Raw genomic sequence first — 27,607 nt, 5'->3', positions numbered from 1 at the left:
ACACAGTGGGTGTCTGTTTTCCAAAGTTATAAACAGCCCCCCCACCCCAACTCCACTGAATGACACTGTACATCTGGCGCTCCTGGTAGCCACATCTGGCACACATGAATGCGCAATTTTGGAAAGGAGGGGGGGATAAAAAAAAAAAAAAAAAAAAAAAAACAGGCAACCAGGAAGAGCCTCAGCAGTTGTACCTTTATTTGATTTCTGATTCCAATTCCTCAATTAAAGATCATCCAGGTTGAGGTCTAGAAAAAAAATCTGAGAATTTACAGTTGATACATTTTTTATTTTTGAAATCAATACACCTGAAACCCTGTAACATTCCTTCTGCAACGGATTCTGATTGATGTCTATACAAAAATGTAGAGCAGCTCAGTTACTCTCTGGTCTGGTATAGCCTCTTAAATGTGCAGCTTTGTCTTTACATTTCTGTAAATATATATATTTATATTAACCATTTACAATCCTGATTATACAACTATCTAATTAGCAAAAAATGCAGGCACTTCTCTTCTGCCTTCTGGTGCCTATAAATAGGAAAATACGCCACTCATTTACATATATATAACTATATAATAGTACTGTACTTTAACATAAGAGCAGTCTCTCATCAACCACAGTCAGCAGCTTTGGCCATAATTACACCGCTTATTGCATATCACAGTCTGGCCGTCTGGAAAAGACAAGACTTTGCACCAAAAAAAAAAAGTCTTTATGGTTTTAACAGATGTACTGAACCACATAAATCTGTACGCAGTCTGCTGCTGCTGCCGCCAGAGAGCTTTTAGGCAAAGTGCTGGATCAGAAACAGCTCGCTGCACTGCTGAAAAGAAAAACTACTCCGAAGACGAGGAAATAAAATGCAAGTCAATGGATGAAAACTGAAGGCTTCCTCTAGCAAAAACGGAGGCGACGACGACGATGATGAGACTCAACCCACATGTATCGTGCTGCACACAGCGAGTCTACAAGGTCACTTGTGTTCAGAACTGGAGCGATGAGTAAAGATCAAAGCTTAAGACGTAACTTGTAATCAAAAGAAGTGTTTTTTTTTTTTTTTTTGAAAATCTAGTCTGTTACTCGCACGCTGAATGACCCACATTTTAAAAACATTCTCACCCTGCATCCTTTCTGTGGAGTCACGTCATTGTTAATGTTGTGGGTTGCACTGATGTGTAAAGGGAGAGTCTGTTGCATAGAACAGCAAATTGCGAGTAAAACAGACTTTAAAAAACTAACTTTACTTTCAATCCCCTTCAAAAAATGGTGATATTGAGCCTTTACAAAGTCTCTGGTCATTTATTTTTGCAGGAAATAAAAAAAAAAAAAAAAAAAGAAAAAAGAGCAGCAACTGGTAGCAAAACTGCCCAAGTATCTCAGTTTAGTGTATCTCATGTTGAAGCGATCACTGCTTCAACAGGTCTTTGAGCACGGCTCCGCCGCTGGCCTCGGCCGACACCGGCACCGGTGTGAAGGTGGGAAGAGCGTCGGAGATGGGCTTCATCAGCAGGTGACCTCCGGGGCCGCCGGAGCTGGAGCCGGTCATCAGCGGCACGGCGGCAGAGCGAGGAGCCAGGAAGGGATTGGACTCGCCGGCTCGCTTTCCGGCTGCTGCGGCTCCTGCGAGGAGAAAGAGGATCACGTTTAAATTAAGGTTGACGTGTTTGGGGAAGCGGGAAGAAAAACGCCGCCTCCAGTCTGACAGGAGCGATTAAAGCGCACGAGAGGAAGAAACGTCCTGGCGGTGGGTTTTCCCAGAGGGGTCGTTTACCTGCGGCGCTGCTGGTTCTTCTGGAAGGCGGAGCGCTCAGAGGCTTGATGTCGTGAACCGGGAGCTTCGGTGCCGGCAGTGTCGGGGTCGACTCCATCTCCAGGAACTTTACAAACATCTCTGAGAAGGACTGCAACACAGGACAGGACAGTAACATTTTCAATGAAGAATAACAGTGATAATTCTTCTTTTACGTCCAAAACAGGGAGCTCAAAATGAAGACTTAGCTTCAAAGTAGCATCTTGTTAAAGAATAAGAGTCGAGCACATAATTGCTGGCTGAAAAACCTGTATATTCTTGCATGAGTAGGGATAAATTACAACCTGATGGAGCACAGACTTTTACTTTGGCAGTTTCACAAACACGTAAATGGTTCTGTCTTTGCTATTTTTCTTACCTGAAGTCACTGTTCTGATATTTATATAGCACATTTCAAACAACATACACTCAGCTACAGGGCTTTCCAGTACAGAAACAAGAAAGCAAGATTTAAGAAAAGTAGCATGTTTTCATGAATCATCTGTACACAATTCCTATGAAAGGAGTTGTGTTAACATGAAGTAAAGTGCCTGTATGTTGCAATTTCACAACCTCCTCCTCAAGACTTTTCCCTGGAAGGATAAATACATTCTTGTCTCTACTCTGTGAGTGACGCAAAGTGAAACTAAACAAACGAGAGTAAATGCATTCATATTCCTTTATTTTGAAGAGTGGTTTGATTTATTTGAGTGTATAAATTTACTAATGAGAAAAAACTGGCTTTAGAGGTAAACACAGTGAACCTCTGTTGCATCTTTCTACTGTTAAATTCCTGTCAAACTATTTTAAAACAACTTGAGATGCTTGTCAGAGGATGTATGAGGAAGATACTGGCGTGGTGATTCTGCTATATTCCATTCATCACAAGATCTGTGGAACTGAAAAACTAAAAAAAAAAAACCTCTAAAAAGGAAAATAGCAGGACCTTTGTATTTATTCACAGCATTGTGGTGTGAGTGTATTATCACGGTTATTCAATTTTATTTAAGCATTATTGATTTAAATCACTTTTTGATTTGTTTTTCCATCTCAGAGTTCCTTCTTCTTTACTGCAGGTTAGGTCACTTTTGTTCACTTTACCTTTGTTCAGTTGAGAAACTCCAACATGAGAAACAGGAAGTAACAACTCTGGAAAATTAAAGTCATCATACCAATTCATTGGGAGCTCCTTCATGTCTTAATAAAATGTCAATATTTGGTGCTAATATATCCTTGATTTAAAGCAAGAGGTAGTGACATGATACACTGCCTTTCTGGATTTTCTGTTATTTCTAGTTGTGGCCATGATGAGTGGCATGGACCGTATAGTGACTGAGCATGTACACTAACCAGGGAACATTTCAAGACATTATGAAGTTTTGCTTTGGATCCTGCATTAATGTGGATGTTACCTCGACACATACCACCTGACTTACCACTGCTGCAGGCCAAGCAAACCCCCCCATTGCAACCTGATGGCAGCAGCCTCCCCCAGTAGGACAATGCTTAATGCCACATCACAATAACTACCCAGTAATGGCTTGAGGAACACGACCAAGAGCTCCAAGCTCCTCTAAACTCTTTAGAACCAAATCCAATGGAGTATCCTTGGAATGTGTCAGAACAAGTACCAACTACAGATGCCCCATCCTGCATCCCACCCAAAGGATCCACCATCTCATGTCAGAGCCCCAACAAATTACTGCAGGTCTGGTGGTACAACGTTGACCTACACAATATTAGCCGGCAGTTATAATGTTGTGGCAGATAAGTGTACGTAAACAGACTGTCTGGATGCTCCGTTATGCTATTATTGGACGCTTGTCGATTGATTTTTGACTATTATTGTTGTTTATTTCCCAAAAAGCTTCCCATTTTTCCATTTATTTATTCAATTTGATGGTCTTTGTAATTGTTTATGTGAACATTATGGTCTCTTCTTCCAGTTCTGGACATTCTCTTGGGAAAGGATCATCATTTCTTTACAGTAATGTACAGCGCCTTTGGATAAACTGATGAAAGACAGTCCAGTTAGGTGTTGTGGATGAGTTAGTTTGCGTTTTATGTGCTTTCCAATCATAGATTTAACCAAAAAAACCTCTTTGTATATCAAAGTTATACATTGAGAAGCTTTATTCCATGAAAAGCATAACTTTTTGCCTTAAAATGGCTTAGATGTAACTAAAGTGTAGCCTTAAGTTAAATTTTTGGATCTATGAGCTTCACAACTCTTCTACATCAATCTCTCTTCCATTCGTTGCATTACAAGCACACCAGCTCACCAGTAACTCTGCTAAAACACTGTAAGCCTACTCTACGCTACACAATGACCACACACTGATAGATGAAGTTCCACCCAGCAAGTTAGCAGGTTGATTCTTTAGGTTTGTTACGTATGAAACCCTGGAAGTCTGAATCCATGTTTTTGAGGCTGTCATCGGTTCTCTGCAGTTTCAAGGTGGAAATGTTCAGCTGTAATTTAAAAAAAAAAAACCTAGATTGTCATTGTAGGGGGTCTTGTTTGTTTCTTACCGAGTTGAGCCCTTGGCCACTGGTGGGTCTCTGAGGAGTGTTCGGGACGCTTTGTGCTCCTCGGCCTCCCAGCCAGCCGGACATCCATCCAGTAACGCCGTGCCGACTGTCCTCTTCCAGCATCTGCAGATGGGAGGTGAGGAGTGTCAATAAATACTGCTCCCCAAAACCGACACCTAATATTTCACGATCAGCTGCACAGAAGAAGTCCTTCACCCTTATTTAACCAAGACAAAGGATGCAAAGTGCTGCCACAGTAAACATTAAACTGTACGATTCAGGCTGGAGAGTAGATTTTCTTCTGTTTTCGAAGAAGTGGTCGGATTATTTCAGTTTTAATTGCGCTTGGTTTCCTTTCAGCTTGCCACCGCTTTCTGGAAAATGATTTTGCGGGCCGACTGTCTAGTTAAACTGATGTACAGGCTTCTTGTGATTCTTTGCAGACAGCCCACACTCCTGAAAGAAACCTTATCATTCACTGCCATTCATACTCCCTAATCATCAGCGTCATTTCCCTGGAAGGATTCAGCTGGACGGACCCCATATGGAGTGTCTGGATGACAGCACTGGGATTAAAGGGAACCAGAGGGGGGGTAGGAGCCCCTCTGAGGCTGATTCTGAAAAGTCGGCTGGTTTGCGGGACACTTGGCCGCTGTAATCACAAGTTGAGTGGAAAATTTAAATAGCATTAACAGGAGATGAGGGACAGATGAGGAAAGAAAAAAAGCAGAATGACCTCCTACACAATAAAAAAGGGTCTTCTGAGGGGTTGTAATCGCATTTGCCCCTCACTCTGTATCTGTTTTCCTTTAAGAGAGTTGGGTAATACACTTCTGAATCGTTGGACGGAGTTCCACGAAGCTTCTGCCAGAAGATCTGCATTAGAAAATGCTTTCTCTTTCGGGGCTGAACTCTGAGAGGGCTTTTAAGGGCCTGTTGAACAGTGAGTTTTGTTATCTGACTGAACTGAAGGACATGTTTGCCCAATTATTCACCAAACCAGGTCTGTCGTCACAGGGTTAAAGTGACCCTGTGTGTGTAAACAGTGTAGGGACAGAAAATGTGCCACCCGGACACAGATTCTGGCCATCTGAAGCTTGTGAAGTAGGTCACGTGTTCTGAAAATATTGTGCAACAGCAGCACGAATTCAATTTAAATTCTGAAACCCAACAACAGAGCTGTAAACTGGACGCCCTGTTAACTTATAAAAACCAGGATGTTTTCCATGATTTGGACTGAAGACGTGATTTAAACCACAATGTTTTGTATTTTACATATTACAGTGTTATTTAGAGAGCATTGCTACAGTTACACAGAGTCAGGCTAGTTGTTTCTCCTTGTTTTCAGTATTTATGCTAAGCTAAGCTAACAGTCGCCTGGCACCATACTGCAGAAAATATTTTTTAAAAAAATACATTTACAAAAATCCTGCCAAATATGGCAAAAAAATAGCAAGGGTGCCAGAAAAAATATGCTAAAAAAATTGTAAAACAATGTAAAAAAAATAAAAAATATATATAAATAAATATTTGAATATAAGGCAAATATCTGTAAATAATTATTATTATTAGCATACTGAAATAGAGTAAAACAGTAGTTTTATGGTCAAACATTGTGAAAGAACAGATTACCACTTGTGAAAATACAGATTTTTTTTACATGGGCATAACATGCAGAAGTCAATTAATCGTTTTTTTTTTTTTTGCTTTCGTATATGATATTATCTGTAATTTAACAAAAATTGGAAAAATGTAAAATAACAACTTAGAAGTAATTTCCCATTTTTCACTTTCGAATATACTGAATTTTTCTTTAACAGAAAATATGTGTAAAATAATCATATTTTTGTTGATTTAAATAAAATGAAAACAGTGCAATTTTACATTCAAACATTGTAAAAGAATAAACTACCATTTGGAAAAAAAATACAGATCTTTTTGGGATGTTATTTACACTTTTGGCTGTTTTTGTTTTTGAATCAACATGTGAATTTATACTTTTTGGGTGATTTTATTTGTTATTATGTGTAATTTGCCAAAACAGGGCAAAAAATCTGTAAAATAACAGCATTTCATTCGAAACATTACAATTAAAAACAGTTCTTTAATTGCTGCAGTGTACCAATAGAGTTTTATCCATTCCCTCATCTAAGTCACGTGACTTTACTTGCAAGTGCGCAGAGACTTTGCAAAGAGTTGACCTGAGAAGTCAAGTATGATTTGGTAAAAATGGCCACAAATTTTCAAAATCAAAGCACTTGACAATAATAACACAGATTTGACAGTGACATTTTCACGTCTAATTTAAATGTCTATAATTCAGAGACCTGATATGACTTCTGAACAGCAGCTCTGTTTGGGATCATTCCAGTTTATTGTTTGTCTTTCTGAGTCACTGTGCTTCATCCTGCCCTCTGTGCTGATTATTATACAGTTAGTCAGAAGTTCATTGACGTTTCAGTAGGACTTGTCCGATAGATAGATAGATAGATAGATAGATAGATAGATAGATAGATAGATAGATAGATAGATAGAACAATTTTAATAAAAAAAGAGAGCAGCACACAATGCATAGAAATAGATAAACAGGCTGATAATAGTTTACTGTAGACTCGTATGTATTGGATGTATTGCCATTAATGTCAGTGGAAGGAGGCACTATAAGGGTGAGGTGGTTTAAAAACATTGCTGCCTGAAAAGTACATACCCTCAGGTTTCCTACACATTTCCCATTTCAGAGTTCCAGACTTCTTTGTAAATTTTTCAGCTCATATTTGACATCCGAGTACAAACCGCTGGATGTTTATCATGTAAATAAATGGTTTTAACATGTATGTAACATTCTGACTATACAACAGCAGCAACATCTTCACCCAAAGACAACCACTGCACTTGTATTCTTATTATTTTCTCTTAAAATATGGTAAAAGTTACATAATACCATTATTTTTTTCACCACCTTTAAAAGTAAGAACTGAAACACTGTGTCCATGGGCATGATGATGAGCGATTTTCTTAATTTGATATATATTTTTCCCCAAGAACACAAGAGAGTATTAGAGTTACAACACAGCTGTACTTATGTTTTCTATTAGTCTAGTGACTCGTCGTGCGTTTATTCCCACTATGACATAACACTTCCCGCTAACTGACTGTTTAAGTCGTTTTAATTCCCCTCAGAATTTTCATTGGGAACACACATTGCCTGAAAAACAATTATGTGATCGTGGACGCAAAAACTTTGAATAAGAGTCAAGAAATCTCCCACCTTATCAACATCTTCTCGGCTCAATCCCAAGACGCTTCCCATGAGCCTCAGCACGTCGGCACGCTTGGTTTTCGGTGTGTGGAAGTATCCCAAGAACAGGTTTCGCATCAGGACCCTGCAGACACAATAATATTATTTAGTGGAGTAAATCAGGATTTAAAAGATGCAGACTCCAGTTTTAAGCAGCTGCAGGAATTTAAAGGGAACATTTCTTTTCATAGCATTCCTTTGAAACCAGTGCATCTCCAAAACAAAGCATTTTCCAAAACTATGTTTGTTGCTAAAGCTGTAGGAACATTTTTTCAACCCATAAAAGCTTCACCTAATCCTGCAATTTATCTGGAAAAAAGTATTTCGAAGGCACATAATTTTCACTGGACAGCGACAAACTGCCCAAATCTGCTCCAGTTACAAATTTAATCCCTTCAATGTCACACTAAAGCTTTAAAAATGAGACATCATACAATTTTTTTTGCAGTATGACTTTCCAAAATCCCTGAAAAACAACAAAGAAATTTGGTGCTATGAAAACCATAGACTGGATCTAATCAGACTAATTCAGTTAATTAAACTGAAGACAGGACTGAAGTTACTTGTCGATCTTTCCCTCTGTGCTGTTCAGGAGGTTCATCAGTTTCCTCTGCGCCTCCTCCAACATCTCCTGTCTCACATCCACTGCAGAACAAACAGAATCATGAGAAGTTATTTCAACTTTTATAGTCATATTCATGTCTCAGTTGGACGCACAGCATCAAACATCCACATTCACGAAAAATACGAACTCAGAAATGACTCTTCTGACCATCTAGATCTGCAACATGCCACTTGATATTTCCAGCGGCCACTTTAGCAAAATGGCAGGAAGCCAGAGTGATTAGATAAAAATGAATATATGTATTAATAAAGGCTCATAACTAATCTTTCATTGAAACTAATTAAGTTGATATTAACTGTCCTATATAAACAAACCAAAACTGACTGGGAATTAGAAATTGTTCAGTAGGCCAGATGGTACAGTTACCGCAGCCAAATGAAGCCCACAAGACAAGTACAACTGAGCTTGACTACTTTATGAAATAATATTCTACCCACTACTCACAAACAATAAGATTTAGGAGCCATAGACAGGAGCCGAAAATGACTGAGCTCTTTTTGTATAAATAATAAATATCACAGATTTTTGTCTGAAAATATAAAATATTCTAAAGTAATTTTCGTCTAAGAACGCTGAAGTTCAATGTCAACACCCTCTTAAAACATTGGCCTAAGTCATTTTTTTTCAGAAAACACAAAAAATGAACCATACCACATTGAACCTTGACTTAAGCCATTATACTACAGGGGTAGAATCGCATGATCTGTTCAGCTGAGGATGTAGGCGATTTTACCAGAGGTGGCCAGTATCATGAGGACATGATTTAGGCAAAAAAAATTACTTTTGTCAAAAAATGACTTAGGCCATCATTTTTGCAAGGTGACGATATGGAAGATCTGGTCGCTTACAAAGGCTCTGAACTTCTCTAACCAATCAAACACTCTCCTTTTCTCCAGCCAATCAAATGTCCTCGTCTTCTCTAGCCAACCAAAAGCTCTCCTTTGCCTCTTGCCGATCAAAGGCTCTTGCTTTCTTGAGCCAATCAAGGCTCTGAATTTCTTCAACCCATTAATGGCTTTCTTTTCCTCAAGCCAATAAAAAGCTCCCAAATCAAATGCCTCCATATTCTCTTGCCAACCAAAGACTTTAATCTCCCCTAGCCAATCAAAGGCTCTCGTTGTTCCTCTCTCAGTTATTCTCTGTGGCCTTTAACGCTCACTAACATTTGTTGTAGAGTTCCTTAATCTCACTCGAGGTCATTTTCATCCAAGACAATATATAAGGTTTATTGTCATTAGAGTCTAACCACCAAACTACTCTGATGTAGCATGCTAACATTTCTGCAATAAACTTTTGCTTCCTACTTTTATATGATCTCTCCTTATTGAACTGATAATAGAACGCAAAATTAAGCAAGAAGATGCAATTTCTGACTTGGAAAAGCAAAAAGTCTTGAAAAACAGGGTGTCCAAATAGGCAAGTGGTTAGCAAGTATTCCACTAATGTCCTGAGCAGCGAGTCCCTGGTTCAAAACCCAGCCGGACCATTTCCCTACTCTCTTCCCATGTATCCTCAGTTTCTCTGCACTATTTCCACCAGTAAGGGCATAAAAAACATCCCAAAACAAACACATATTTTGAAAAATCTTATTTATAACACAACCAAGGAGGTATTTTTTAATTCACATGGCTACTATTTTTAACTTCCTCAATATTATTTCATTAAAATTTTGCAAATGTGCTTTATATGTCTTTTCTGGCTACCAAGATAACAAATGCAGACAGAATAATCTTTCATTCACGTGACAAGAGGGGTCTTTTGATTATAGAAATGTCTTCATAACAGCGTTGTGTAACAATGTGGGTTTACAGACTACAGGGAATTCACTTGTCAGAATATCACATATGGGAACAAACTCGAGCTATAGCAGACATACCAGAGTTAGTCTCTCACTGGTGTCGATATACAGCACATTCTCTAATCTGCTATTTATAGACGCAATGTAAGCTCTCCTATAGGTGACTGATTTGTAAAGCAAATATAAAGCCTCATATCAGGTCTGGATAAATAATAAAGTCTGAGCGGTGAAAAAAGAAACAGTCTGAGAATTTGCTGTGATGTAATGCTCATATTTGATAACGGCGAAATCTGCCGAGTGGGACATAAAAATAGATTATAACCCAGGATGAAGGGGGGATTAGAGCCTCACTTCTTCAGCCTGTGATAAGGAAACAAGTTTGCTCGAAATGTCTTAACACACCTTAAAAACATTTATTTTATTACAACCTCATGTGGACTCCTTTATTTAGCCATAAACCTGGAAAGCTGAAGTTTTTACAGAGTTCAGTCTGATAATGCGGACATTCCCATGCAACATTTATAGTGAGGGAAAAACAAACTTGGAGACGACATTTATGGAAGTTGGGAGGTGGAAACACTCAGCTGCACCTCACCTTGTTTTTTCAGCTCTTCCAGTTGCTCCTCCTTCAGGTCGAGCTGATCGGTGAGACGAGACGCCGAATCTAACGCAGCGTTGGCTTCGTCCAGGTTCAACTGACAGACAGAAAAAACACATTTAAGAATATTTGTCTGTATTGGTCTTCATTCAGCTGCAGTGTCATCAAGAAATACAATGAAAAAGAATTTGAAAAGATCTGTAATCACTTTCTGGTTTTGCTGTTGACAGCAAATGTTGAATATAAGTGGTGGAAAGAAACTCAAGTACTGGCCTTTACTTTCATGAATTATTTCCATTTTCTGCTGTTTTATACTTTAACTTCACCACAATTCAGTGTTAAATATTATATGTTTTACTCCAGTGCATTTATTTTACATCTTTGTTGATTTAGCTCAATAACACAAACTATAATCAACAAAAAAATTAGGATGTAATATTTCAGATTTAGGTAAAAATGTACTGATCACTGAAGGGAAATCCATAGGTAACCCAGAAAATAACTATATAAAGTAGTTAAACTGCTTTTACCAGCTTTAAACATAAAGAAATAAACACATTAATGCATCAGTAACTTTAATTCAATGATATATAATTCTGAAATATGGCATTCTGCATAATGAGTACTATTACTTTTGGTACTTTAAGTGTATTTTAATGATAAAACCTTAATATTCTCACTTAGACCTAAATTGAAATTCATGACTTCTGCTTGCAAAGGAGGATTTCTCGTACTAGTACTGGTACTTTTACTCAAGTACAAGATCTGAGCACTCCTTCCACCTCTATCAGATATTGATAAGGTGAATTGTCCGATCAGTTCTGGATTGCTGGTTTACCTGCAGAGCAGATGCTTGATCTTCCAGCTTCAGAGCTTTTCTTCTCCACTCCTCCTTCTCCTTCTTGTGCTTCTCAAGTTCTGCTGAGTACATGGCTTTCTCCTCTGATATTGAAAGAAACAGTAAAAGTGTTACTACAAGCAATATGGAATTTCATTGCAAGGCTACAAGCTCAAACTGAATTATCGCAGGACAGGAAAACATTTGGCAAAACACCACAACATAACAGATGCAACTAGACTGGAGGAGCATTGCAACATCCAAAGGGTAATCATGTCTGAGCTGTCGACTTGCCTTGTTGGAATTGCTCTAGCACCATCTGCAGGTTGGACAGTGACACTGCGTACTGGTTGACCTGTTCCTGAGAGGTCCTGAGTTGGACGAGAGCGTCGTCCCGCTGCTTCACCACACTGATTAACTGCTCCTGCAGAGACTCCACCTGCATGCTGGCCTGTTGGCTGCACAAAGAAGGGGGAGATAAGAAGAAACACAGGAGAAATTTCATTAATAATAATCTGTATTTTCCCCATAAAATCTCTGTAAGGCAACCCTCAGCAATGCTGGCTCTAGTCAAAGAATATACACTACCAGTCAAAATGTTGGACACACCTTCTCATTTAAAAGTCTTTCTTTATTTCATGACTATTTACATTGCAGATTCTCACTGAAGGCATCAAATCAATGAGGGAACACACATGGAATTAGGTAGTAAACAAAAAAAGTGTGAAATAAGTCAAAATATGTTCTATATTTTAGATTCTTCATAATAGCCACCCTTTGCTTTGATTACTGCTTTGCACACTCTAGGCATTCTCTCCATGAGAAGGTGTGTCCAGATTTTTGACTGGTAGTGTAATTAGTAATTAAAGCTCAAGTAGGCAATATTTTTTGGCTTTACTTGGCTAAAAAATCCATAGCTAACACCAGCATATTTTAATTCAGGTGTGTTGAGATGAAACTAGATGTCTGCACTTCATCACTGTTTCATTTTCAAGCATTAGAAAATCTCATCCGTGAATGGAGACTTTGGCCAATCAGCTGTTTTCAGAGAGAAGGTGTTAAAATTGTCTTATTTACAAATGCAGATGCAAAGACATCCTTTCAAACAGCAGAAAGCCGGTTTCAGTGGAGGGAAATCTTGCAGGAAAAGTTGCTATTCCAGCTGTTTACACTGTAAAGCAACCCACAAAATAGGAAAACAGACTTATCAAAAAGAGATGTTGACAATAAACCAAATAAAACGTGTCAATATCAGGGGTGTTTCGGAGTTGGGAGAAATTTGTACCTGTATTGGCCTCAGGTCGACTGCTGTAATCTCAACTGTGTTCATAGGCACACGTGTTTGCAGAGAAAATGGGATGGTATATAACGTCTTTGGCACCAAAATCATCAGGATCAGGATGACAAAATCAATTAGTATGAGCCATACTTCACAGGTTAATGTACTGAGTTATGCTACTAAATTAGTGTTGTGGGCATGTGTGAAGCACATATGGACAGAGAAGGGAAAGGAGGGCTGTAATTTTGAAACTATCAGATAGAACATAATTCAGGACTTGCCTGCGTCACCAGTTTTTTAATCAGGATTTACAGCTGCATGTTACCAGTGTAACAGTGGAATTCAAAGTTGTGATATTAATGATGGAGGAGCAGAAAAACTGAAAATAATAGGACCAAAGATAGAGAGTAGACCACAGAACAGTTCAGTTTGAGGGTGACGGTGATCATACCAGCTTTTAATGTAGTCATCTAGTGTGATAATACAAGTGTGAGCACTGCCGACTACAGTATTCTAAACATCCAAACCACGGTGATGAAGTGTAATGACGTCCCTGGAGATTTTATTTAGGTTTAGTTGAAGCTAACCTGGCGTTCTCCACGGCACTCGAGGATGTGGCCAGTCTCTCGTCCAGCAGCGCCACCCTCCTGCGTAGTTCCGTCTCTCTGTCCTCTGCAGCCAGAGCCTCTCTAGTGTACGAGTCTTCAATCTCCAGCAGGTGGTTACGGAGCCTTTCCAGCTCCAAGTTGAGACGCTGTTCTTTATCCCTCATATGCTGCAGCTGGAAACAACAGAGACGCTGTTAACTGTGTGTATCTATTAAAATCAAGCCTTATAATTCTTGGCAACTTCCATATTTTCTCCAGAATTGAATGCATTCATAGTAGGATACAGTTTTGGGGACGTTAATAATGTGATTTGTGACATTATGATGATTGGATAACATGATGAAGCAGGTCAAAGCTGGCTGTGAAACAAATATTAAAATACTATGATCTGGTCTTTCCGAAAATGTGAAACTGAAAATAATTTTTCTATATTTTTCCAATAGAAATCTGAGCAATATCAAGCTTTTTATTGTTGTAATTGGATGGAAAATTGTTTATTTAGCACAATTTAACATATTTGGATAACTAAATAAAGGGAAGAGTGTGTAGATTTTGATCTGTACAATAAAAAAAACTTACTCCTATAATTACATAATGCATTTAAAGGGCCTATATTCTTGCTCACACACATTTTCACAATTGTGTTTTTGGGACATACTAGAATATGTTTACATACATGAACATTCGCATGCTTTAATGTTCAATAATCACATTACTTGTTCTCATATTGTACATTCCTGCAGGTCTTTCACATGCAGAAGAAATACATTTAGCACAGGAAAACCTCCCACAAAAACACGATTATGGGGTTTTTAATATACAATATATATACAAAAATAATCTAATTTTACTTTGTAAAAACAAATACAGCAATAAAAACAAAAAGAACTGCAAGTATAGCAATGCCTTTTTATATACTCATCATCTGATATCTTTAACTGAATTTGTCTTGCAAATAGCAGGTGCTAACTTTCATGGCTACAACTACAAAGTTAGTGAGTGAATATTATCCTCCTACCTCAGTCTGTACTGCTGTGGTCTCCATTTGCTTCTGCTTGAGCGCCATCATCACCTGATCCCTCTCCTGCTGGAACAACACAGCCTTCTCCTGCATGGACTTCAGTTCATTCAGGAGTTGATTCAGCTCACCTGATTTACCCTGAAGCACAAAACCGACAATCAGTCAGAAATACAAACATTTGAAGAATAAAGAGAAAACACTGTTTCCAGATGAATATCAAAAAAAAGTCAAGAGAAATAAATAGAAGACCGACCTGCTCTTTGTCCTTCAGCATCCTCTCCACGGTTGCAGCCTTCTCGCTCATTGCGCTCAGTTCAAACTCTTTCTCTCTGAGCAGAAGGGAAACCTGCATGTTGGTTTCCTGCAGCGCCCTGAACTCAGACTCTTTCTCTCTAGAACGTGCAGCCACCAGCTCGTTCTCCTCCTTCAGCTTCTTCACGTCCATTTCCAGGATAAGCGCTCGCTCCTTCAGGTTGGTCACGGCCTGCTTCAGCACCTCGTTGTCGTTCTCACGGTTGCGTAGTGACTCGCTCACTTGAATTAGCTGGTCTCCTTTGGTTTTGATGAGCAAGTCTTTCTCCCTCACCGACCTCTGCAGGGCATCCAGTCTCTCTCTGACCTGTCGGGCCTCCTCGGCCTGACTTCTCTGCTCGATCTCGGAGGCGGACGCCGAGTTGGAGAGTCGGTGGTTGTTCTCTTGAAGAGTCCTGATGGTGTTTTCCCTCTCAGCCAACTGCGCTTGTAGTCGTTCAAGTTCCTCCCGCAGTTTGTCGCCGTCGACAGGTGAAGCCGTCTGCTGGGTCGGAGCTTCAGCTGTGAGGGAGGCTGCACTAGACTGAGCGACTTCAGGAGTCTGTGCAACGCTGTCCAGTTTCCCCAGCAGGACGTCCTTGGTGGAGCTGAGCTGGGTGATGGTCTGCTGGACCTGAGCGAGCTCCAGACTCAGACTTCCCAGCCTCCTCTCCTTCTGCTCGTAGCTCTGGATCAGTCGAGTGTAGTCCACCGAGAGTTTGGAGCTGCAGTCGCTGTCAGCTGACACCTGACTCTGCAGTTTGATCAGCTCCTCCTGCAGCTGAGCCGACTCGTGCTGCATGTTTTTAACCGTCGTGATCACCTGCTGCTTCCACTCCTCCATCTTCTTCACCTGCTGCTTCAGCGTGTCCCTCTCCGCCAGCAGCTCCTCAAACTGGTTGCTGCTGACGCCTCCAGAACCGGCGCCGGACTCTCCTCCTGAGGACTGCAGCACCGTCACCAAGGTCTGGCACTTCTGTGTCAGCGCATCGATCTCTATGTCCTTCTCCCGGATAATTCGAGACAGATTCTGGATGGTCTCCTTGAACATCTCTTGGCTTCCTGAGGGATCGCTCATGTTGGAGAGCCGCTGGTTCTCCTGCTGAAGCTTCAGTAGCGCTGCCTCCTTCCCAGCCATGATATCCATGAGGCGGTGATAGTCGGAGCGCAGCTGGCTGTTCTCTCTGGTCTTCTCGTTGAGCACAGCGAGGACCTGCTCTCTCTCCACAGCGTACGCCTGCAGCTGCTGCTGTAAGAACATGATGTCTTGGTTGTGTCCTCCGCCCATCGACACTCTGGCATGAAGCGCCTGAATTTCCAGATCCTTCTGCAGGATCACCTGGGAGAGTTTGCCCACTTCATCGCGAGAAACCACCAGCTGATCCAGCTGCCTGGTCAACGATAGATTCTTCTCGTTCAGCTGGCTGATCTCCGTCTCTTTCTCCTTGATGCCCTTCACCAGTTTTTCTATTTCGACTTTAGACAGGTCGTGCTTCTCGTTGCCGTTCTCCTGATTTAGAGACTGGGTCTTGTCCTCCTGCAGGATGACGTCTCCCTGAACAGGTGGGGAGTTTGCCCGGCCCCGACTCTCACTGAGCTGATCCACCGTCTGCTGGAGGTGAGTTATCTCCTCGTCTCTGGCGTGGATGAGTCTGTCGTAGTTGAGCGTGGTCTGCTGGTGGCGAGCGTGGGCCTGTTCCAGCTCACTCTGCTGAGCCTGCAGAGTCTGCTGAGACAGAAGGAGAGAAGCCTGCTGCTCCTCCAAGGTTCTCCTCAGAGCCTGGACCTCCTCATCCAGACCATTCCTGGAAGATTTAAGCTGGGTGATCTCCGTCTCCAGCTCGGTGATGATGTCCAGAGTCCTGGGCTCAGCCAGAGGTTGAGGTCTGCTCTGCTGATCCCTCAGCCGATCGATCTCCTCTTTCAGATGGCTGTTCTCCTCCTTCATGCCTCCAAGCTGTTTGTCCTTTTCCTCCAGCGCCTGTTTGAGAGTTTCAGCCTCCTTGGTCACGACTGAAATACTGTTCTCCATCTCCGCTTGTAAATCTGCAGCGTTTTGTTTTACAGTCTCCATGAAGGCATCTTTCTCCTGCAGCAGATCTGTCAGCTGCTTCTGTCCCGCGACTGTGATCGAAAGCATCTCGTTGGTGTCTCTGTGGTCGGACGCCAGCTGCTCCATGTCTCTCTTCAGCTGAGATATCTCCAAGTCTTTGTCCTGGTTTAGTCTGATGGTGCGTTCGTGCTCAGTCTGTAAAGCCGAGGCGTCCATGGATCGAGCTCGAGTCAGCTCCTCGATGGTCTGCTGGTACTGTTTCACCTGTTCTGCTAGTGTCCTCTCCGCTTGAGTCAATTCACCTTCAAGCTGGCTTTTCTCAAGTTTTAATGCTTCAATTCTAGTATCTTTCTCTCTTACAGTCCTATTCAGAGCAGCTTGGCTTTCCTTCAGCTGCTTGGCTAGTTCCTCTGCTTTACCCAGAGTCTGCTCACTGTCTTCCTTCAACCTCCTGTTCTCCATCTTCAACTCATAGCCCTCAGACATCACCTTCTCTTGAGCGCTCTTCATCTGATCTAGTTCTCTCCTGAGGTCTGATAACTCCTTCTCCTTCGCTGCATGCTCCTCTTTAGCTCCCTGTGCCTCCGTTACCTTATCTTGTCCCAGACTCAGCTTTGCTTTTGTAGCGGATAACTGCTCCTCCTTCTCCTGCAGGATCTTCTTCAGTTCTCCGACTTCTCTTCGAGCGTCTCGGCTCTGCTCCTGTGCATTTCCCAGTTTGTCCTTCAGCTCCTTCACCGTCTGCTCCAGCTGCTGTTTGCTCATATGCAGGTCATTCAGGGTGAACGCACTCTGGCTCATTTTCTCTTTTTGGTTCTCCAGCTCTTGCTCCAGTGACTTTTTCTGGTCCTTGGTTGTGCTGAGCTCCGCAGTCATTCTTTTCAGCTCTGCATCGGCTTCTTTCAGCTGTCCAGAGAGCTGCTCCTTCACCGAGATCATATGCTGGAGAAAACAAAAAGAGCAAAAAAAACAAGAAAATTAACATTTCCCCCACTGTTTTAACATATATTCCATTTTTTATCCATACCTCTATGTTTATGCTGTGCGTTAAAATGTTTAGAATTGTTGCTCAGTGCAATGTGTTGAGAGAAAGGTCATGAAGGTTGTGCATCTTTGTGCATTTAAATATCTAAATAAATAATACAGCAATGTGAGAGGTGACACTGGGTTCTAAACCATCCAAATGGAAGGATATTTTCCATCTCCTTAGACATGCATGGAGCAATTACAGCACATGACACCAACAATATGACAATAAATGAAGCAGCAAGTCAAGCGCCAGGGCTAAATGGTCACATTTGTGACCTTTATTTGTGTGTGACTTGAAATTTCAACTGGTCGCATCAGTGTGAGTGAATGACGATCGTTAAGCTGTACTGGTGTCACTGCACTACTTTTATAACTTCAGTGGCCTTGTCAGTCTGTGTCAGCCTGCTGCATGAAACAAACTGTTTATTTGTTAGGTGTTAAAAAGATAAAGTGGTGGGCGCCTCTGTAGCTCAATAGGTTGAGCAGGGGCTGAAAGTGTAGAGCCAATTCTTCCTTGCTCCAAGGGAAGGCTTCTTTTAAGCAAACTATTTGGTTTCTGATTTTTTAAAATGTATTTTAAAGGCCAATTCTTACTTTCTGCATTATGTAAATTTGACCATCTGCACAAAACTACGACAGTCCACATGGTCTCCTCTGTTGACGTTTGTGTGCAGCCTAAAATTTGTGGTTGTGTAGACTGTACAGCAAAAAAGTGAGTGTACATGCAGCAGGAAAACAAATGGTGCTTTAAACTAAATGTTTGTTATGTGAAGAGGCATTATCCCCACCTTTACAACTTATCATTGAAGAGCTGTGATTGTAGTCATCACTGCTGTGCTTTGTACTAAAACACAAAGTAGCACCATTTCTTCTAGTAAAAAGTGCAAAGTCACAGCCTGCCTTTTAGAAACATTCACAGAAGCCTCGTGTGTTTTTCTGTGTTTAATATAAGGAGAAATGTGACCGTATGCTTATCAGACCGACGTCTACATTCTACACACTACAAGATGCTGAGATGAAAGAACAAGTTAAACAATAAATAAAGAGCAGACCTGCGTTGCCTCCTGGTTCTGCCGGTCCAGTTCCTCCAGCTCAGACATCAGGTTGTCTCGTTCCTCCTCAGCGGCTCTCAGGACCTTTTCTCTCTTCTCCAGCTCCACCTTCAGACCCTCCAGTGACTCCGCTGCACCAGCTTCATTATTGCTAATTATTTGTTCTTCTGCCACTTTTAGTCTCTCTTGCAGATTAAGCTGCAAAAAACATCCACAAAAAACAAGACTGACACTTCAGGACTTGTTTTTTTTTTTATGGGATCAAATGCACCTCAGTTGTAGAGCCAATCATTAAAAGAGCTTTGCCTTGTTCTTTGATGTTTAAAAATCAATATTTCACTTGACATTTATTTGCTACTCTGGTGCACACTTATCTTTTACCATCTTACCTCAAATTTAACACTAAGAAATGCACATAAAAAGTATTTAAAGAAAAATACATCTAATGAAACACTTACTTAAAAAAGTACAAACCAACAGACACTAATTGAATCAATTATGCTACTACACATTCTTAGGACAGCTGGTAGTTTAACATAATGTTATTTTTGCAGCCCATAAACAAACCTTTTGTTGTTCTAGGACCTCCTTCTCTTGTCTCAGCGTCCCAATAATAGTGTTTAGCTCTAAGATGTCTGCATGCTCCACTTCTTCCTTTGGTTCTGCCTGTAAGTTAACAGTGAAAGAGGTAAATACTTGGAAACATGACAGTTTAAACCAAAACTACACATAGTTTGACTGTAAAACAGGATTGCTAGCTTGTTGTTTATGTTCATACTGACTTCAGACAGGCTTTTCAGTCTCTCGATTTCTTTTTCTGCACCTAGAAAGTAAAAATTTTAGTTAGTATGAAGACAAATTATGACTTAAAGCAGGGAGTAAATGATAATATTGGGTTTCTATACTACGCGAATGTTATGAGGTTATTGAAAATGAAAGTGACACAATAATAATTTAGATATAAATTATATATATTGATATATATTTTACTCAAAAGACATAACCGCACTGAAAACTGCCAAAACTTGAAATGTACAATATCAATTGTCTTGTATGTGAGGTGTGTTGTTTTTTCTTTTTATTATGCATTTTAAAATGTTTCCTTCTCTTTTTAAATAATCTTTTAATAGCTAGATTAGAAGCATTTATTTATTTGTATACCTCTGACTGATGCACTTTACTGTTTGCACTTGAAAGGATAGCATACAATTTTGTTGCACATGTACAATGACAACTTGAAGATATTCAATTCTATTCTGTTCTATAAATAAAAATGAAGAAGGAGACACATCAGTTTGGAGTATTTGTATTCAACACATGTCCAACTGTACCTGTCAGGTTGCTTCTCAACATTTGGATCTCTTGTTCTAGCTGAGCTTTCTGCAGAGCTTTCCCCTCCTGCTCTTGCACTCGTGTCTGGAGCTCGGCCACCGACGCCTGCAGCCTGGTGTAGTTCTGCAGCAGCCCGGCGTTCTCTTCCTGGGCGTCATCCTTCTCCAGCTGCAGCGAGGCCTGTTTCCTCCGAGCCTCCTCCAGGCTGGCGGTGAGCTCGGCCAGCTGCTTCTCACGCTGCTCTGCCGCTTCCTGCAGGGACCGGATGCTTTTCTGGAGCTCGGGCTGTTTGGAGGCGTCTGATGAGGGACTGGCTGGACCACCACCTGGAGAAATTCATTTAGAAGACAAATTCAATTTTTGCGGTACTCGAGTAGCCCAGACACTTAATTAAAGCTGAATATATTTGGTATTTAAGTTGTGATTTCTTGCTCAAACCCATGAATTTCTCTCCCTTCCATGTGTTTTTTTTTTGGTCTAAAGTTTCAACAATAAACACCAAAGGTAAGCTAACCACTCTGGATCTGCTCCTCCAGCTCCTCTATCCTCTCCTCGTACTCTGCCAGCTCCTCTCGGTGCCGCCGCGACACGTTGGCCATCTTCTGCCGCTGGGCGTCCTGCAGAGCCGCCAGTTCATGCTGATGTTCGTCCACCTCACGACTCATCTCGTCTCGTAGCTCCTGTTAAAAAAAACCAACCCAGCAGCATGGAGGTTTGCAGTCAGTGTCAGTACTGTCTGAGTAGGATTTATGCTCTACTACAATTTATACTGGAAACCGTTACCTTAATCGTCCTTTGCAGTTTGAGAATCTCACCCTGGTCGCCGTTACCTGCTCCTGCTGCTGTTGATGCCTGCAACAACAGCATAAACTCAATATACTGATTGATATGAAAACTTCACAGCTCTGGCTTAACGTGTTTCAAACTTGAGCATCGTTTTTTAGAAAGATGTGAGAGAGAAGGAGTAAAAGGGGTCAACCTGATTACAATAAATGCATGTTCTCGGTCTTTTCTAGTAAAGCAGACAGTTTGCTCTAAGTGGCCAAATTCTAAAACATCTGTCTTTGACATTTCTGCCTCAACCACAAGAGATTTAAGATCAGTGTCTTCATTTCAATTTTTGTGCTTCAGTTTTATCAAAAACATCTCATTCCAGGAAATTAGACTCATTCTGAATAAAATCTCGATGGGGGACTGTTTAAAGGGATGATTTTTGTGCAGTTGTCTGTAAATGAAACTGTCCTATTGCTGCGAAAACACTTCAATACGTTGACATTTTTATTTATATGAGCACCACACAAAATATTACCCACCTCACTGTACCGGAGAGGTGGCAAAAATCTCACAGACAAACGCGTGTCTTAAAACCTGGGCAAATAAAACCGAAGCTGCTTGTAATCTGGATGAACCAAACATTGCAGTAACTGGAAAAATTCTGATCTGATCTTGAATTTCCCTTGGGATTAATAAAGTCTAAAATCTATCTATCTATCTATCTATCTATCTATCTATCTATCTATCTATCTAGAAGTCTGTGATACATATTATTGGAATACTGAACTGGACAGTGTTCTTTAATGGTAAGATGAAGGGTAAACATCTTGTAAACTATCTTTCATCAACAAATCCTCCCATATTTTACCTGAGACATCCGCCTCCAGTGCGCCACTTCCGCCTCCAGACGCATCACTTCGGTCGACAGCCTGTTGATCTCCTGCTGCGACCAGAGAACGTCGCTGAGGTCGACTTCGTCGCCGTGGAAGCCCTGGTGAGACCCTGAGTGACGCGACAGGAAGGTGGAAGCAGAAGAGGAGGTAGTGGTGGAGGAGGCGGTGGTGACGGGCAGCAGCGCCGGGCCGACGGAGGCTGACTGGGCCGACTGCTGCAGCTTCTGGACTTCTTCCTGGAGTCCACTCTGCCGAGCTTTGAGGTGGCTGATCTCCACCTGGGAAGACACAAAAATATACAGAGTTAACATTAATAATCTGGTACGAAGAGACCTAGCTGCTGCAGCATGTATATAAAGGTATTCATGTATGTTTACACACCTGAAATCCTTAACGTTGTCCATTTTGTTTTCCAATACACTCTCTATAAACTCCTAAATGATGCTAAATTTGCTCCAATTTAATTGCAAAATGCAACGTAATGGCAATTAATGTTTCTATCTTTTCTCTCTTTACAGATACGTGTGACATATAAGTGTATAAATGTGCATACATCTTTCTGTTGCAGAAGCGTTCTGTACTCTGCAGACTGCTGCTTATTCTGGATCTCTGACGCCTCCAGTTTTTCCTCGAGCTCTGCATGAAGCTTCCTCAGTCTGTCGTACTGCAAGAAACACGGAGTGAGGAGACAAGAGTCGATTAATAAAACAGAAATATGGGAGAAATTAGCCTTTACAGGAAGGTCAGAGGTTGTTTTCAGGTACAGAGCAGCCTCACTGGAGCTTAGAGAGATGGAAAAAGCATTTAAATTAGATGGATGATGGTTATTACAGTGATCTACAGCCAATTCTAAAGAATAAAGTTCATGTTATCCCATTTGTCTTATTGTAAACAAACCTTATTCTTAAATCTTCTTGAAAAACAAATACAGGATTGAGCTTCATTTTTAAAACGGATAAGTAACTTGACAAAGGAGCTGGACTCTGTAGCTTTCAGCAGCTGATACAGGACATTTGTTGGGGGCTATTTTTAGCCACAGATCACACATTTGGTGCCCTAGTGAGTGTTTACAACAGCAGGACGGTCGGTGTGTGTTCGTGGTAATATAAGAACATGTCATCTAGTGCAACAACACTGTACATTTATGTGTATTTAAATAGTTTTAGGGGAAAAAATTAGCTCTAAGGCACAGAGGAATAAGCAATACCTAGTTCTGGATACACACAATTGACACTATTTTCAAATAGTTGTTTTCTGACTTTTTATGTTATTTACTGACATTAAGAACTAGAATCACCACCTTGCACCTTGTTGTCTGTCTCCGCCAATCAGTTAAATTGCAGTTTACGTTCATGGCTGTTCACACTCAAGTTCAAAACCATCATCAAATCAGTATCTGACCAAATGTGAAATATATTCACAACTGCACCATCTCTTTCTGAGTGACGGTGTTTTTGCAAAACATTATAGTCTAACAGTGAAGTTGTTAGACTAATGTTTTGACTGTCTAATGTTTTGGATATAAAACATCATCACTTTTATTAGACATTCGTGTGAAATTTTGTCAGAACTGGCCAAAGAAGACTTAAATTATGACCAGAAATGTGTATAGTGACCTTTAAACTAATAATTTCCTTCTTGAGTCCAAGTGAACATTTGTGCCAAAGCTGAAGTAATTCCTGCAGGTGTTCAATTAAAACAGGATTTTGCAACACTGATATGAACTATACATCACATTTCTCTAGAGGAGGAGAATCTCACCTCAGATTTCTGAGTAGCAAACGCAGTCTCGACTTCAGCCAGCTTGGAATTGGACACCTGGAGTTCTGTGGCAGCATCTGTAGTTAGAGGGAAGAAATAGAATCAGAAATACCAACAGTGTAAACAGGATATAACGCATAAGTCAAAAACATACAGAAGGAATTAAAGCAGGAGTGTCAAACTCATTTTAGTTCAGGGGCCACATTCAGCCCAATCTGATCTCAAGTGGACCGGACCGGTAAAATCACAACAAAATAACCTATAAATAACCGAAAATGCAAAACAAAACGAGAAACAAAGCAACAAAAACATGAGACAAACGACACAAAACAAAAAAGAGATAAGAAATTAGACAAAAACAGTAACAAAGTGAAAAAAATGAGACAAAAAATAACAAAAGCGAGCAACAAAATGATAAAAAACAAGACAAAGGACACGGAACAAAACAAAGCTACACAAAAGAACGAATAAAGCAAAACACAAGATGACAAAAATAAGATAAACACAAGCGAGACAAAAGGGAAAAACAAAACCACAAAAACATGAGAAACGAAAAAAGTCAGACAAAAAAACACAAAAACAAAGCATTACAAAAATGAAACACAAAACGGCAAAAGAACAATGAGCAATCTAGTATTATATTATAAAACAACTCGTCATGGTCTACAAATTATTTTAAATTTCTAGTTTTACTAATTTACAATCAGCAGTTAATGTCTTCTCTGTAATTTTCACACTTGGAGGACCGGATTGGACCGTCTGGAGGGCTGGTTTTGGCCCGCTGGCCGCATGTTTGACACCCCTGAATTAAAGGAAAGAATAATCCATGTTTCCTTATCATTAACACAGCAAGAAAACTAACGGCTGGATTGTTTTTATTCATTTTTATATCAAAAATGTTTTTTTTTTCCTGCTTTATCCACCACAGCACATTCAGGTGACACCAACTCTTTACTATCAGTCACACACAGACCTGCTGAACTCGGCTCACGTGACAAACTAACACGCTTGGCTGAGCATGGCAGCATTTCTAGAAATCTTTTCAGCGAAAAGCGGTCATTCATTCATTTCTACACAAACTGAGTTAAAGCTGCAGTCAGTGTCGTCTGTTTAGTTTAAAGTTTTCTTCCAGCTCCTCCCTGCACTGATAAGGATTCATACTTGTGGTTTTTGACTGCAGCAGTGAGTTGGACTTCTGTGGCCAAAGTTCTCTTTCCGTCTGGGTTTTATCTTTCACCATCTGTTTGCTTTAGAGACTTTTTGGCTTAATTGAGCAAATGCAACAGATCTACAATCTACAATCACCGCATTATGATTTTCAGTCTACAGTTCAGACCTAGCCATAGCAACAACTGAGGCAAATCAGCAACTTAGCGTACCATTGCATTTTAAACTAAATATGAGAAACTATGTCCCAAAACATGAAACTAAACAAGGCGTTCTAATCTGTGTCGCCATCATGATGTTATCTAGAAATCTGTTGACAATATAAAGGAAGTGACAAACGATGTCTGCTTGCAATTACACACCTAAACAAATGTTTATATTCTACTTTTACTTTCAAAGATACTAATTGTTCCAAATGAATTTGTGCATTTGTACATGCATATATAAAAAAATTTCTTTCCGCAAAATAGCAAAAAAAAAAAAAAAAAAAACAACCAAAAATCACTGATTTTATTTCTGTAAATGTGAATATTTGCTTATAAACTTATAAGCTTAAAACTGGACACAGAAAAATGTCATGACAGCATGATTATTTCCTTTGCAGAACTGTTGCATTTGAGTGCATTAGTTTTAGTTAACAACATAGTATATTAGATTTTATATAACATATTTTTTCAACCCTTTTTGTTGCTGATACCAGTATAAGTACATATTTTCCATGTAAATGCAGAAGACATCGTCTCTTCTGTGGTGGAATTGATAAATTACTATGCTTCTTTTACCATGATGGAACACTGGCAGGTGAAAACAAATTACAAAGTCTTTTAAATCTACACATTCACTTGGAAAAGTTAAGAAATCTACTTCAACTGACTTGTCAAGGATGTCGTATTTATTTTTATTAAACACTTTCAAACAAAACTCTAAACCCTGACCCGGATGGGCATCTATTGTAATGTTCATTTTGGGCTTATCATGCCAATAAAGCCTTTATCTGCCAATACTGATGATGTAAACATCACAGACTATCCCTAATTATAGTTAATTTTGGAGAAAAAAAATACTGGCAAGTGAGTACATTTCAGGAGAGTACTTTGAACTCTGCAAGGCTATAGCATCATTTACAGCATATTAGTAAAAAGACTTTTGGAGATTTGCTTGTTTCTAGATGCCAAGAAGTCACTTTTCAATTAATGCCAGTTTCTCTACAAGACAGACAATCAGAGCAAAGTGTTCTTGTTCGCATTTCCTCCAGTGAAGGCAACAAATCAGGGTTCTTATTAGGGCTGAACGATTTGGAGAAAATACTAGTCTTTCCTTCTGATGTTGCAATTTTATTTGCGATAAAATTTTTATTTTACAAGTTTTTAGTTCAATATGCACTGTGTAATAGATTTTAAAAATGCACTGCAGCTTTACCACATCAGATACAATCTAAAGTGTGACTGTCACAACAGGAAGTCGGCATGAATTTGTAAAACCATCAACACAACAGTTTCCACCCTGGGTGAGACACGCAGCGTAAAGTACAGTGTAATTAGCAGCTTTTATCATCTGCTAATTAAATCGCTTCAAATCACAGTTTGAAAAAGAGTAATTCTTCATTCCTATTTCTTAAAAGCATAACATCTGCATTTCAGGAACTACTAATTGGCGAATTAACCGTACATGGAAAATATTCCAGCAGAGTGTCTCATGTTTTCTGTGTCTTTTGGTTGCTCTTAGAGGTCCAGTATTTTATAAAGACTGCTCAAAAAAATTAAGGGAACACTTAAATCATTGATATACAGCTGTGTGATTTATTGAGAACAAAATGATGTAAGGATGTGACCATTGAAAACAAAATTATTAACCAGCTGAATTACAATTCCTAACTGGACAGATCAGTATCCCAGAAGTTTAACTGAACTGATTTTATACTGTGATGATTAAATGTCCCCTCATTTTTTTGGAGCAGTGTATACATTTATGAGAAACTGACTTGCTGCCCTGTTTGAATTGTGTTTTTTTGTGTTTTATATTGATTATTTTGCAGGTTTTATCATGTTTTCTGGAGATAATGTTGTTGTTGCCTGTCTTACAACCTGCACAGAAACTCAGGTTATTTTAAAGCCTGCTATATGAACACACTTAATCTGACAGGTCTTGTTTTGAGGACCCTCAGTAGATGTGTTCTTAAGGCAGCTACCCTCCAGCTACTAACCAGTTAAACCTGCTGGGACCAACTTGTAAAGTCTGCTGCAGGTGTGCAGTTACACAGAAACGGCTCTCTCTTACCTCCGACCTCTTCCATCCCCTCCAGCAGCATGTCTTTGGTGAAGTTTGATATCTGCCCGGTGAAGGACGACAGGCTGCCGCCGACCTGGCCCAGAGACTGGCCGAGGCCGGAGCCGATTCCACCCAGCCACGATGACATGTTCCGGGGAAAACAAACAAAAACAAAGCGGGGCCGCGGAGGACTGGAAGAGCTAGCTTAGCTTGGACTCGAAAGATGCTAACGTTAGCTCGCTCATCAAGCTCAGCTGTTGGTTTTAAACCGCCGAGACGTTATGAACTTTAAATCCCACTTTTTATTTGTCCTCCGAAGCAAAGTCGCTGTTGAGGCTCATTTAACGAGCACCGAACCCGGCTAATAACAGCTGACCGTCCGCCTGAAGGAATCCGTCCAGACACGCGAGGAAAGCGGCATTATCTCACCGGCGGACAGCTAGAAAGTCGGGATACAGCTATACGAAAGAGTCGGTGTCTCCTGCGGTCCGTGTGGTTGTAACATTCACCAGTTTTGAGTCAGTCCGAGCAGCTCAGCGCCCTCAAAGTGCCACCTCGACTGCAGCCATTATCGGCTCGCTGCTGCCTGTCAGCTTTG

General features: G+C 40.4%; 1 protein-coding gene across 1 annotated transcript; it reads right to left on the bottom strand.

Moving 5' to 3' along the window:
- Positions 1–183: 183 nt before the first annotated feature.
- Positions 184–27,607, bottom strand: trip11 (thyroid hormone receptor interactor 11). The gene is made up of 21 exons (XM_023286629.3): positions 27,019–27,607; positions 23,575–23,651; positions 22,367–22,477; positions 21,789–22,091; positions 20,930–20,998; positions 20,661–20,826; positions 20,146–20,472; positions 19,597–19,637; positions 19,382–19,480; positions 18,815–19,012; positions 14,643–17,675; positions 14,387–14,527; positions 13,348–13,541; positions 11,776–11,939; positions 11,482–11,585; positions 10,641–10,740; positions 8,186–8,267; positions 7,593–7,707; positions 4,325–4,447; positions 1,775–1,904; positions 184–1,623 (listed from the first exon to the last, which is right to left on the bottom strand). The coding sequence occupies exons 1-21, from the start codon at positions 27,155–27,157 to the stop codon at positions 1,409–1,411; spliced, it is 5,931 nt and encodes a 1,976-aa protein (XP_023142397.2). The 5' UTR covers positions 27,158–27,607; the 3' UTR covers positions 184–1,408.

This window comes from Amphiprion ocellaris, chromosome 20, assembly GCF_022539595.1.
Source record: "Amphiprion ocellaris isolate individual 3 ecotype Okinawa chromosome 20, ASM2253959v1, whole genome shotgun sequence".
Classification (NCBI taxonomy): domain Eukaryota; kingdom Metazoa; phylum Chordata; class Actinopteri; family Pomacentridae; genus Amphiprion; species Amphiprion ocellaris.
This window is presented reverse-complemented; position numbering and strand designations above follow the sequence as displayed.

Bases quoted from the DNA above. Each gene is read 5' to 3' on its own strand.
- trip11 (XM_023286629.3), bottom strand. From the start codon at position 27,157: ATGTCATCGTGGCTGGGTGGAATCGGCTCCGGCCTCGGCCAGTCTCTG. The intron at 23,652-27,018 runs GTAAGAGAGAGC...CTCTAACTACAG, and splicing joins GGGGATGGAAGAGGTCGGAG to ATGCTGCCACAGAACTCCAG. The intron at 19,013-19,381 runs GTTTGTTTATGG...TGTTTTTTGCAG, and splicing joins AGGTCCTAGAACAACAAAAG to CTTAATCTGCAAGAGAGACT.